The sequence below is a fragment of the Grus americana genome, chromosome 1 (assembly GCF_028858705.1).
Source record: "Grus americana isolate bGruAme1 chromosome 1, bGruAme1.mat, whole genome shotgun sequence".
Taxonomy (NCBI): domain Eukaryota; kingdom Metazoa; phylum Chordata; class Aves; order Gruiformes; family Gruidae; genus Grus; species Grus americana.
In genome coordinates this window covers 64517012-64530546 of record NC_072852.1, presented here as the reverse complement: position 1 = coordinate 64530546, position 13535 = coordinate 64517012, and the positions used below count along the sequence as shown (strand labels likewise).

General features: G+C 43.9%; 1 protein-coding gene across 3 annotated transcripts in view; it reads left to right on the top strand.

The window, feature by feature from the left end:
* Positions 1-417: 417 nt before the first annotated feature.
* KDM7A (lysine demethylase 7A) overlaps positions 418-13535 on the top strand; it is a 70964-nt gene continuing 57846 nt past the window's right edge. For all 3 annotated transcript variants that reach the window (XR_008575415.1, XM_054812756.1, XM_054812755.1), the window contains exon 1: positions 418-726. Coding sequence is in view for 2 of the 3 variants with exons in the window: in XM_054812756.1 (XP_054668731.1) it covers positions 608-726 (119 nt within the window). In the remaining variant the exon portion in view is untranslated. The remainder of the gene's footprint in view (positions 727-13535) is intronic.

Genomic DNA, 13535 nt, shown 5'->3' with positions numbered 1-13535 from the left:
TCGGCAGTGCTCGGCCGCTTCCGCCGCCGCGGTTACATAAGGGGGAGCCGGCGCGCGCCGCGGCCCGCCTTCTCTCTGCCCGTGTCCTCGCGGCACCCTGCCCCTCCCCCTCCCCGCGTGACACGGCCCGGGGGAGGGGGAGGGCAGGACTAGCGCGTGCCTCCCCGCGCCCCGCCTCCCGGGGGGAGGGGCGGGCGGCGGCACGTGCGCTCCCCTCCCCGCGCCCAATGGGAGCCCGCTCCCCCCCCCCCCTCCCCCCGCGCACGCTCAGTTCCAGCCGCTCGGCGGAGACGGCCGGGCCGGGCGGGGGTGGGGGTGGGGTGCGGGCGTTCTGCGGGGCGCAGGCGCGGCGGGGACGGTCGCCGTGCGGGGAGGGCGGGGGGGGCGGTTCCCCCCCTCCTCCCGCCTCCGCGGGGGCCGGGTGACGCACGTGCGCGCGCCCCCGCGCGCTGTTGTTCGCTCGCTCCCGCGCCGCCTGCCCGTGCCTGCCTGTCGGCGGCGGGGCGCGCGCGGCGTGTGGGGCTGGCACGCGCGCTGTTGTTATTGGTGCCGCCGGCCGCGGCGGAGGGAGGGGGAGCGGACGCCTCAGTCAGTGAGTTCTTTAAAGATGGCCGGAGCGGTGGCGGCTGCCGCCGCGACCCCCGTGTACTGCGTGTGCCGGGAGCCTTACGACGTGAGCCGCTTCATGATCGAGTGCGACATCTGCAAGGACTGGTTCCACGGCAGGTAGGCGCCGGGAGCCGCGCGGGGCCGAGCGGCGCTGGGGGGGGGGGAACCGACGGGTCGGCCGGTCGGCCCCCGGGCACAGGCGGTGGCAGTCTCCACCGCCACCACCTCCCCGCCCGGTAGCGGCCGGGGGCACAATGGCTGCGCGGTGGCGACACGGGGGGGGGAACGGGCTCCTGTCCGCTCCTGCTCCCCCCCGCGGCGGTGGCAGCGGCCGGTGCCGGCGAGGGCTACAGTTCCTGGGCACATGGGTCTTCGCTTGCGAGGGGGCGGTCGGGTCAGGCGAGGCGGCCGGGCGGGGGGTGGCCGGTTATGAAAGAGCAACAGATGAGGGGCTCCCCGGCCGGCGGCTTCTCTGGTGGGGCCGGTGCCACCCTAAAGTTGAGCCGGCTTTGGGGAGGTGTCGTGTACCCCCGTCGCCCCGCTCCCCCGGGGGGTCTCTCCCGGGACAGGGTGGTCTCTTCGCGGAGGAGTGCGGAGGGGGCACTGCGCCGGGTGCCGGGGCTCTTCCCCGGCCGGGCCCGGGCTCCTGGCTCGCCGTGCGTTTTGTTTGGGGTGGGCGGCTGGCGGAAGGCTGCGGGGGGCGGAGGAGGGTCGTCCCACTCCTCTCGCCGCTTTGACGTTTCCAACCCGGTCCCGAGCGGCCGCCGCCGACTCGCGTGTGTTTTGCGAGCCGACCGTGTTAATAATAAAGGCCCGGCGGCAGCCTCCCGGCTGCGGGGAGGAGGAGGTGGAGGTGGCGGTGGCGGTGGGGATTCACGGGCAGTTAAACAAAGGAGCAAGTTGGGGGCCCGCGGCTCAAGCGGTTCGGCCAGGCTGAGGCTGCGGGGCTCCGACTTGCCGCCCCCATTATGTGGGGAGCCCCGGCGCCGGCGTGCGGGCCGGGGAGCTGGCGGCGGTGTAGGAAGTGGCTTGTGATTGACAGCAGGACATTTAAATACCCCCGGTGTAACAAAAACAGGCTCCCGGCGTCGCCGGCGAGACAGCCGCCTCGCCCTCTGCCGGCGCGGGGTGGCAGAGCCCGGCCGGGCCGAGCAGAGCGGAGCCGAGCGGCCCGGATCGGAGCCGGCCGCCGCCGGGCGCCCGGGGTCCGGAGGTCCCCGGGCCCCGAAGTTGCCCGGAAAGCTGTGACCGCACCGGGGTTTTACACCTCGCCGGCGCAGCCGGCCGCTGAACAAAGCGGTGCGCCGGGGAGGGCTTCCCGTCGGGGAGAGGTGTCGTGCGGCAGCGCGCCGGCGGTCCGGCCGCGCTTGCCTTTCATCTCATGCCCTCTGCGCTGGCAGTAGAGACACGATGATTGTGTGTGTGTATGGTTTTTTTTGTTTTGTTTTAATTTTCTTTATTTATTTTTTTCTTTCTTCCCCTCAATGGCAAAAGAAAAACGCTGGCTAAAAAGTAGGCTGCGTGTCTAGGGGTTACTTAACAGTGATTATTACACATGGGTGTTTTCTTGCCACATTTTAGGATGAAAGGAATGCTTTCAGTATTTCAGAAGTTGACTTGTACATATGTTGAGTTGATTTGTTCTTTGTATATGGATTTCCCTCGACTCAAACCACAGTATAATAGAAAGTATGAAAAGGGCTTTGTACACCGTAAAAACTGGCAAAGCAGAATTGTTGTACCTTTAAAAATAACCCCTCATTAATAATTTTAACTAGACTGCTACTACTCTTGCCAGTACTGTTATTTGAAGCTAGACGCGTGACAGCTTTTTCGAGTTAAAGTAGCTTAATAAAAGTTCATCAAAACTTGGTTGCTGCTTGTAGTAAAGGTGTAGACATCTTCTGAAGGTCTTTGTACGGTTACAGATTCTCTCTCTTGCAAGTATTTTTCTGCATTTGTGTGTTGCTCTTTCAGTCTGTCTTGGCAATTGTGCAGCTTGCATGCAGGCTTAACTTAAATGCCAGTCTTGTGCGCTAATATTACTAGGGTACAAGGTATTGTTACGAGGAGGAAAGTATTGACTGTCTGATACAAAGGTGGGACAGACCACTCTGTAGCTTTCTTAAATCTCGTTTTGCATAAAGATCCACAGTAGTTCTGTGCTTAAGCCTTCGTGTTCTCTTTTTTGGTAGAAAAACTGTGCTGGCACTGAACTGCTTTGCTATTCTGAAACCCTGATTATGGAAGGTAAGCAAGCCAGCAGGAGCAGGCAACAACCATGTTGCTCTGGGATTTAATTGCATACTCACCCAGTCTTGGACAGGATTGTGGGAGACTGTTGTCCTCTCCCAGCTGTGATCTGCTCTGGGAGTGCCTTTCCCCTTGATCTAAGAGTATCTGAAGACTGTTATGTAGCTTGTGAAAGAAAATATGCACCCTCAAATCTTGAAGTTTTTGATGAACTTCTTGGTTTCATGCTTTCTTGATTATTTTTTTTCCCCAGCCTGTGGAATGGGATTGATGTAACTTCATGTTAAGAAACAAGTAAACCCCATGCTTACTTAAGGCTGTGATGCACTAGCGTGATTTGTAGCACGTTTTATTGGATTACAGACTCTTTGCTGCTTTCCTATGTGTAGTCAAGAGAGTGCTTTAGCATATGCTGGAGGCAGTACAAATTCTGTTCTGACAGAACACTAGTCCCTTTAAATCTGATGTGATATGTGATATTTTATCTGGGTGTTCTTGCACTATCTGTCTTCAAATGACTGTACTTTGGCTTACTATCAATATATTGATATTATCAAATATGCATTTTATTGCCTCTGGCAGATACTTGTGTAAAAGCAAATAGTTTGATATACCTTACAAGGTTGCAAACCTACATTCTGTGTTTTAGTTACTCTACGGGCAGGCCTAATATCCGGCCACAATCTTGTGTAATTACCTCTTGCTGAACAAAAGAGCATAACGTGTGTGTCTGTGTGGTTTTCTAGGCTTCATCACTTTCTTGAATGACTTGCAGGAGAGGAGAGACTACAGGGACTGAAGTGACAAACTGCCAAATCTTTCAGATGGGCAAATCCATTTATATTTTAGACAATTTCTGTGTTTTCCCTGTCTTTTTATCTTCTTTAAATGAAAATATCACATTAGGCTGTTTCCCCCTTTCTGGCTTGTCTAGAATATACTCCAGCTAGAATGCAGCAGCAGAACTCCTGTATGCTGCTGTAAGTGTTCAACTTTTTCTTGAAACTGTTCAGTAGCTCTAGACACCTATTTAAATTCTTGGCTTCATCTTCAAATGATATGTATCATAGTGTGATACTTCTCGTTCTGTTTGTCTCAATTTTTTGATGCTCTACCTCAGTTACTAGGTTAACTACGTACTGTCATCTTTTCTTGCTTGTGTTTTTTACTGTGATGTATGTGACCTTACGCACAGAACATCTTTTTAGCTGAACTTGTAGTCAGCGCTGTTCTTGGAATATGTTTATGGAGTTTGCAGAAATCGTATTGTCAGCTTTGAAATGTTTGTCCTTTTTTCTGTCCATAATACCTGTACTCGACTAGATTTATGTGCATTGCGTAGATGTCACCTATTCTTGTAGACTAGATTTCAGACAGGTTGGAACGAACTTAAGTTTAAGCATGTAATTCAGGTTTTGTCTGCACAACATAATGTTGTCTATAATGCTTCAGGAGGAAATGGTTATAGAGTTAGCTTTTAAGGCTGTTTGTGTTGTAAAGCTGTACTGCTACTGTACTGGTTGTATGGGAGCATGGAGAAGTCAGTCAGTCAAACTGAGAATCTCTGCCTCTACTAAGTTTTCTGTTTAGCACTTTTCCAAGGGATGTTTTGTTTGTCAACAAATATAAAGTCAACTTCTGGCATGTGTCAATGACAATAGGGTAAGAAGTTATCAAATGTGTGAATGTCAATTACAGTAACGGTCTCTGCCTTTTAAAATGCCTGTAATCTTTTTAATATTTTTTTTTTACATTAAAAATTTTTTTAAACCGAGGAAGTCTTTTAATTTTCAAAGACAAAGCAGTGGGGAATAGGAAGGGAAAGTGTCATTTTTTGTTCAAAATTAGTAATTTTTCCTAAAATTTCATAGTGGTGTCAACCTTGGTGTTCCACACTCCAGGAGAAGAAAGAAAACAGTCCATCAGCTTTGCTCAGTTCATATCTTTGGTGTTTTGTGTAAATGAAACTTAAAAGAAAAAGGATTTATGGCTTCTAAATTTATACATTTATGTTTATAGAAATCAGCATTTCATTTGAGCAGGTTGGAGGGCAATAAAGGAAATACAGCACTAATCTGTATGTAGTGTACGTATGTATGTACTTCTGTTGCAAAGCAAAATCAAATTGATTAAATGTATATAAAATTGTTTTTAAATTGATAGCTTTTGCTCTCAGGATTAATTCTGTATTCTGTGTAGCCTTCTTGAAAGAATTAACTTTTTTTTTCCTTTCCTAGAGCAGTTTATTGATGATATATAGAACTTTGCCATTAAGTGTTTGATGTTTTTTACAGCTTTGTCATTATTAAAAAACATTTAATAACATAATTTAAAAAGAAAGGTGATTCACGTACCTTTTGAGGATGATTATTTAAATTGCAGATGCCTTGAGGCTTTTTTCTCAAATGGAAAAAAATTTCAGCGCCAAAATCACATCTGAGCTAAGTTCATGTATAACATAGTTTTTCTGATATTGTGTAGACTTGAGCATGTCTTCATTTGGTCTCTGCAGAAACATAAAATTTCCCAGCTACTCCTTAATCTGATCCCAATTTCAAAATCAAGGTTCCTTCTTGTAGCTGTTAAGTTGCATGGTACAGTAACATGTGTTAAGGTCCCTCTTAACACACTGGGTTGTACTCTGAAGGCAGGCTTTCTCCTTAAGAAAAGAAGGAAATGTACATGCTATAGTGACTACTTTTCCTGAATTGGTTCTTTGTTTTGGAGCTTTATACATGAGGTTCTGCACGATGGGCTTCGCCAACTCTTTGCTGCTGAAAGAGGCTGTCTCACTCCTGGCTGCATGCTACTATAATTTCTCTTTTGCTGGTTCAGTGCTTGTCTGATTGTTTGGTAAGTCAACTCTGCTCAGAAAATTGACAAAACCCATTCTTTTGCTGGGTTAGCTTTTTGTTGGGTTACTGAGCTGAACAGGCTCATCAAGGGCTAAGGTGAGTCCCAGACTGTAGCAAAACACTGGTAAGGACCGTGTGGCTGGAGGAGATGATAGGGAGTGGGAAAAGACAGGGGAGTTGCCCATTTTTCTTCCTCGCTGCCCACTTTGGGATCAATGGCTCACTCAGTTTTGTGGAAGCTTGTCTTTTTGTCTGTCACCATACGTGGTTCTGCTTTGAATCTGATGGCCTCGGCCCAGACCTATCTGCTTGTCTAGTGGGGTCCTTAGCAAGCAAGGCATTTCTAGTGCAGCTGCAGCATGGCAACCCCAGAGCATCATCTGTTTGCAGAGGCAGGCAGAGCTCCTGCATCTGTCTTAAAGGGACTTAGAGAGCAAGGTATGGTGATGCTCATGTCAAGAAATGTGGAGACTGCAAAGAGAGACTGTTACAATTGCCTTCTGGTGCAGACCTCCTGTTTACAGAAAATTAAGGCCTTATAAATGTTCAGGGGCCTGAACTGAATCAGCATATCATTGTCTGGTCACTAGAGCTTTGGTCTGGGACTAGAGGCTCTTGAGCTGACTTTATGGCGTTTATAATGTATAAGCCTTAAATTCTTCCTGTGGCAACTGGGTGTATGTTAGGGAACGTTTCTGACCTCAAGGGAAAGTTAATGTGTTTGTTAACCTTACTTTTCTTTGGTTTAGCCTTGTTTCCTCAGAGGCAAGATAGAAGACTCAGCTTAAGTCCAATGAGCTGTGTCTCCTCTGCCAGAGAATTAAGTGGCTTCAGCTCTTCTAACAATACAAAAGCTGAAACAGTTTTGGTTAAACTGAGAAGAAACTAATAATAATAATGATTCCAGACTAGCACTTGTGTAATTGGATGTCTGTTTCCAATCCTTTTATATTCTTCATTTGAGCAAGGCATTTTTTCCCCTCTTGGTTCCCATCTGTGAAGTGGGAAGACTTATTAATATATATTAAAGTAGATGTATTCTACCATAATAAGCACTGTAGAGTAGTAAGTATTCAAATGCCTTCAATTTTTGAAACTGTGTAATAACATGTGGAATTATATGTACAAGGTTTTTTCTTTACAATTTTCTTGAAAAACTGGTTTTTTTTGAAGTATGTATACTTTGAAAGTTAACACTTCTTTCCTTTAGATCTGTAATTCGGTAAGTTTTTTTCATTTGCTGTTCTGGAATAAAACATAGTAGCTGTTTTAGAATATGCATTCCGACATAATAACTAGGGCAAGGAAAAAAAGTACTGTCCAATAAAGATCTGTAAGAGAACTGAAGGGTACATAATTTAACTTTTTTAATTAGAATTGCAACAAGATTCTAGTGAGTTTCTAAACAATTGTTAATTGCGAAGAGTTCTAATTTCTAAAGTACAAATTAATTATTGTCTATTCAATGTTACTTAAAAGATGTGAAGGTTCAGAATTAGTGATTTAAACAATACCTTTATTTTGGTTTGTAATGTTATAGTTGATCTATATCAATATTTTTGGTATCGTTGGGGGTTTTTTGCCATTCTTGACCATGCGAACGAAGGCTCTTTATGTGTAATTTCGCTGGCCAATAATGATTTTTTTTATTAGCTAGTTAATTTATGATGATTTTATATTAAAAGTGTCTTTTGTTGTTGCTTACATAGCACTTTAGTATCTTCCTTTCCTTTCGTTATATTTAATACATGCTCGATTTGATTGAAAAATTAAAATGTTGTCAGAAGGCCCTGTTTTGTGACTTCTGTATCTACAAACTACAGAGGTAAGAGAAGTCTGTGTAGGGGGCTGCTGCTTGGTACACTTAATTTCTGTGTATATCTGCTAGAAGCTACAGTGCTGAGTGTGAAATATATTCTTTTCCTTTGAACTTATCTTGATCTGTTTATAATGCTGAGTTCTCTTACAGCAGCACAATGGCAATAAAATGGATTAAGCCTTACAGTGGAGTATCACTCTGTTAACTGCCAGTGGGAAAAATCACATTAATTTTGTTTTCATTCTTCATTTGTGGTTTCTAGCTCTTTTTTTTTTTTTTTTTGTGGGCAGTTTTCATATTTCAGATTTCTTGTGCTCAGTGCAGTTTTTGGTGCACTTTCTGTATCATCGTTTGAAAGATCACGTGATACAGCGTCTCTGTTCTGTTTACATGACAGTTTGCACAAGTTGAAGATGAACTCATAGTCTTCATGTAAATATTTGTACTTTCCCTACATCATTTTAAAATAAAATACCATTGTCTCAAAACAAGTCTGAGTAATCAGTAAAGACTTTCATAGGTACATGAGCATGTTTCTGTTTAAGTATGTGCAAGTTTTACATTTGTCTCATTGCTGAAGTATGAAAATTCAATTAACATTGCTATTGCTTTATTAGCAACGTAGAAGAGATATTTTAGTGAAATGTACAACTTTTAAAATAGCGAAGCTATTTTTCATTTTTCAGTCCCTTCTAAGGTGTTGTAACATTAGCTCATGAATATACAGAACTAACAATCTATGGAGTATGAATAGTCTTGAGATGTCTGCTATATGGTGGTAATGTGGATTTATGTGGCTAGTTACATCTCCTCAGGTCAATTCTGCTTTTGAATGGAATTAATATTTAATACTGTTTTCTCCATTACTTCAGCATTAACTAAAGTAGACTTTAAAACTGGTCTTTCTTTTTGAAAATATTGAGTTCATTGTTGCTCAGGAAGACATAAATGCTGATGTTTGCCACAAAAGCAAGAAAGCTTGTTTTAAAAAACCCTCCCACATCATTCTGTTTTAAAAGCCAACTGGAGTGAGGATGACTGTTCTAAATTTTTAATATATTGTGGTATGAAGTCTATTTATTTTCATTTGAAATTGTCAGCTGACATTGCAGCTAGCCTGGAAAATTAATTTCATAAATTTAATTGTTTGTTCCATTTACATTAACGCTTTATTAGAATCATAGAATGGTTTGGGTTGGAAGAGACCTGAAAGATCATCTAGTTCCAACCCCCCTGCTACGGGCAGGGACAGCCTCCACTAGACCACGTTGCCCAAAAGCTCATCCAACCTGGTCTTAAACACTTCCAGGGAGGGGGCCTCCACAGCCTCTCTGGGCAACCTGTTCCAGTGCCTCACCACTCTAACAGTAAAGGATTTCTTTCTAACATCTAATCTAAATCGACCCTCCTTCAGCTTAAACCCATTACCCCTTGTCCTGTCACTACACTCCCTGATAAACAGTCCCTCTCCATCTTTCCTGTAGGCCCCCTTCAGAAACTGGAAGGCCGCAATTAGATCTCCCCGGAGCCGCCTTTTCTCCAGGCTGAACAAGCCCAACTCTCTCAGCCTGTCCTCATAGGAGAGGTGCTCCAGCCCTCCAGTCAGCTTCGTGGCCCTCCTCTGGACTTGCTCCAACAGCTCCATGTCTCTCCTGTACTGAGGCCCCCAGAGCTGGACGCAGTACTCCAGGTGGGGTCTCACGAGAGCAGAGTAGAGGGGCAGGATCACCTCCCTTGACCTGCTGGTCATACCTCTTTTGATGCAGCCCAGGACATGGTTGGCTTTCTGGGCTGCAAGTGCACACTGCTGGCTCATGTTGAGCTTCTCATCAATCACTATCCCCAAGTCCTTCTCCTCGGGGCTGCTTTCAATCCATTCCTCACCCAGCCTATAATCATGCTTGGGATTGCGCCGGCCCACATGCAGGACCTTGCACTTGGCCTTGTTGATCTTCATGCGGTTCGCATGGGCCCACCTCTCAAGCCCATCAAGGTCCATCTGGATGGCATCCCTTCCCTCCAGCGTGTCGACCACACCACACAGCTTGGTGTCGTTGGCAAACTTGCTGAGGGTGCACTCGATCCCATTGTCATGTTGCCGACAAAGATGTTGAACAGTGCCGGTCCCAGTACCGACCCCTGAGGGACGCCACTCGTCACTGGTCTCCACTTGGACATTGAGCCGTTGACCACAACTCTTTGAGTGTGACCATCCAGCAAATTCCTTATCCACCGAGTGGTCCATCCATCGAACCCATGTCTCTCCAATTTAGAGACAAGGATGTTGTTCTTATTCACTTAAAGGCTCTTAAAGCACTATTCATGAAAATAAGTGCAAGGAAAGGTGACTTTCTGAGAAATGAAGTCTTTGATATTGAGGATATAGGATTGATCTGATCTGTCATTCTTACCAGTTATCAGGCAGTATTTTCTGAACAGACTGGCATTTTCCTTTTGGGATATTGATGTTTGAGGGCCAATAAACAAAGGCCAAATCAGGTAAATGAAGAGCAACCAGAGAAATTGCTGTGTCGTCTTACCCAATAGTACTTGTAAAACTTCTTATTGGCCTGCCCAAGGTATGGATTTTTAGTTTTGTTTCAATAACAAAAATATTTGGATCTCTTCACTAAAGGACTACATCATGCTGTTGACTTGCAAAACTCAGTGTCAAGAACAAGGGGAAGCGAAATGAGGCACTACAACTTAACATACATCTTTCAGGGGTACTGATGGGCAGATCTCTGGGCTGCACAGTATGGAGCAGTCTACGAACAGTACCAAAAGCAAGATAGCCATGCTAATGTGACATTGTGTCCAGGCAAATCTTGCCAGTCTACCTTTCAGGATAGTGTTTTCCCTTTCTATTTCATGATGTTGTGCTGTGTTGACATGCCACAGCCTCAAGCCCAAACGTGCTGTCCTAGGTATTTCTCTGTGCTTTATTATTGCTTATGTAAAATAGGACCAAAAGCATATTAATAAAAATGGTGTACAAATGTAGTCTGTTAAATCTCACGTTAAGTTCTGACTACACTATTTGTCTGCCTGAAGGATAGATACATCAGTGTGATGCACGCAGGTCAGCAGCAACTTGCTGCCTCTGATGCTGTGCCCTCCTGTGTGAATTGCTAGGACCTCTGGGGGCATCACTTTGAATCTCAACGCTGCGGTAAAATGTGCTGCTCTTGATGTAATGAGTGTAGAAGTAGTTTAGAATACTGTTCTTGCTGACGGTGAACGGGGCAGCTCTGCTATTGAGTGATTGGACTAGCATCCTTGATGAAAAGTGTCTTATTTAACTGAGTGAAAGCAAATGCCTTGGCTGTAGTTTATACTTCCAGCATGGTCAGATGGCTTGTGCTTGAAGCATCGTGAAACTCCAGTAAGAAGGATTTAGGTATGAACTAGATTTAGGAGTGTCACTTGAGTAGATAAGAATTTTCTGAAGCGAAGATTTAACTCATAAACACTTCTGCAAATGTTACCTCCTAGCTTTTATATTGTACCAGTAAGGGCAAATTGTAATTTTGTTTTGTTTTTTGGAATTGGTGTCTCGGCTGGCATTGCCAAATGAGAACGTACTGTGCATTCTATTTCCTGGCCCTTATTCGAGTGTGGAAACAACTTTATTGGCTAATGAAAAAACCACAAACCCTCCACTTAATAGAAGAATAAAATTTTTTACTCCCAGTTAGTTCTGGGACTGGATACTGAATAGACTTATTACTGCAAGAGAGATCAAAATCTTGTATATTAGTGAAAGGAAGGTATCACTGTTGGTGCCAGATAATGTGAGGTGCCATTACCTGCTTCTTACGAAGATGCCTTACATCAAACTGTATTTATCTTCAGAAAATGCAAGAATTAAGATTGGACTTGATGCAGCTGATTCAGGTTAGATTCCATTCAGAGAAAGATACAGAAAGCTACATTTTAAATTAAAATTAATGTCGATCATCACTTCTTACTTTCTACATACCATAAAGTAGTTTCCATCAAATGAAAAACTCAACCATGCATCTGTATCAGCATCAGCAAGCCTACTGGCTACACTAGAACATGGATCTTCCACACTTCACTTCAGAGTGATTAGTCATTGCAGCAGATACTTAGCACAGAGGCTTTTTTCACTCACAAATTAATGTTCAAATTTAAAATTCCAGATTCTTGCAGTACAAGTTAATATTCTCCAACTATTCTTTGTTCTGATAGGTGTTTCCTTCTGCATTGTCTTCAGTTTCCTGTCCTCTCTTCATCCAGCTTCTCACCTAGAAGACTCTCTCTTCTTCACTACGCTGCTTGCTCCCTTTTGTAGATACCCCGTGAGAACAGAAAAATCTCCTAATCTCAGTTCTGATTTTTCAAACACCTGAGTTTGGTTACTTTGTGTCTGGTACAGAGTTTTGAAAAGGAAGTATCTGCTTTACTCCCAGCCCCTTAGCATATAGTCAGTAAGTTTCCAACAATGATCATTTAGAGATTTGCAGTTTTTCTTCCAAACAGTATACATGATGCCAGCAAGCATATTAAGGGTAGAGAACATTTCCTAACAAAAACCTTGTTCCAACGTATCATGGTGCACAGACTTCATAGAAAGCTGATGAATTTCTCAGAGGCTCAGAGCAATGCATACATTCACACCGGAAAGAGTCTCATCCAGTTTCCTCAGGTTGGCATTATAAGAAACTGAATTCTACTATGCTGTGTTAACCAAAAATCCAGTATGTAAAACACATTTACCTGCTACTTCTGTCTCCAGATTCCCTTCCCCATTAGCTGTACAAAAAAATACAACAGAAAAATAGACCATTCAAAACATTTACTAATGTGTTATAAAAAGTATGTTATATTTTACTAGTGTTGCCCTGGGATGGGCAACTGCAGATAGAGGCTTTCCTGCTTCAAGCTGCTATATGGTCCACAAGGAACTCTCCGGGAGTTTTCCATGTAGTTTGCATTGGGAACTCACATCATATACCGCAGGGATGCGTTCACTTCCATTCTTGGTACACCTGCTCCAAGAGCAGTAAGGAATGCATTGTGGTTCACTCTTAATTACATGATGTAAATTTGCCAGTACCTGTTTTATGTAAGTTTAGCCCAGACAAACAAGATGTTTGCTCAGAATCATTTCACTGATCATCCAATGATACTTAAAGGCTAAAGTTTTAATTTCCCATGTTTTACTACTTTTTCATGATTTTATCTCATTTCTTTGTCCTCCTCAGCACATAGCATTGCAATTTAAGACTGTGTGTAACATCAAAGAAAAAAGAGAATTAGATGCAGTGCTACCCTATGAAAGACAAAGATTCAGCCAATTAAGGTGGAGACATGCATTGACATTCACATGCTGGGGGGAAAGAAAAAAGGCACTAGAATGCTAATGTGTAATAAACAGGATTGTTCAGATATCTCAGCTCTGTTCCTTAGTGTAAAGAAACTGCTTTTGGGAAGAGACCTGTGCTATGTAATACAAACAAACTGATAAATAAACTTTTCTTCTGTAATTGAATTGTAAGAAAATGGCTTAATACTTCACATTCAGTGAATTATTGAACTCATTAGACGTGCTTTAGAGATCATTGACCTCTAAATCTTTATCTAGGAAACACTCGTGGTAAAGGATTGTTCTTATGTGAAGTATTTACTACTTTTTGCTAATTATTAAAGAAAAACCTTTTTGGCGCTTCTGGATTATGTTATTAGAGGTCGTAAAGAAAAGAAAAAAAATTACTGTTGCTTTAAAACCAGAAAAGCAACAACTGTTAAGTGTTACTGGTACTCCACAAAGTCTGGCAGGTATGAGTCAGGTTTTAGGCAAATTTAAAGTCTTCACCAGTTCCTGAAACATTTAGAGAAATGGACAGTTCTGTGTTTTTTAAAAGAAAAACAGGTGCATTCGTAGTCAGGGGAAAGACTGTTACGTTCCTGTAGGAAGTGCTATTAAATCAAAAGACAGACAAAAAATATTAGTATATCTTGTAAGACCTGCA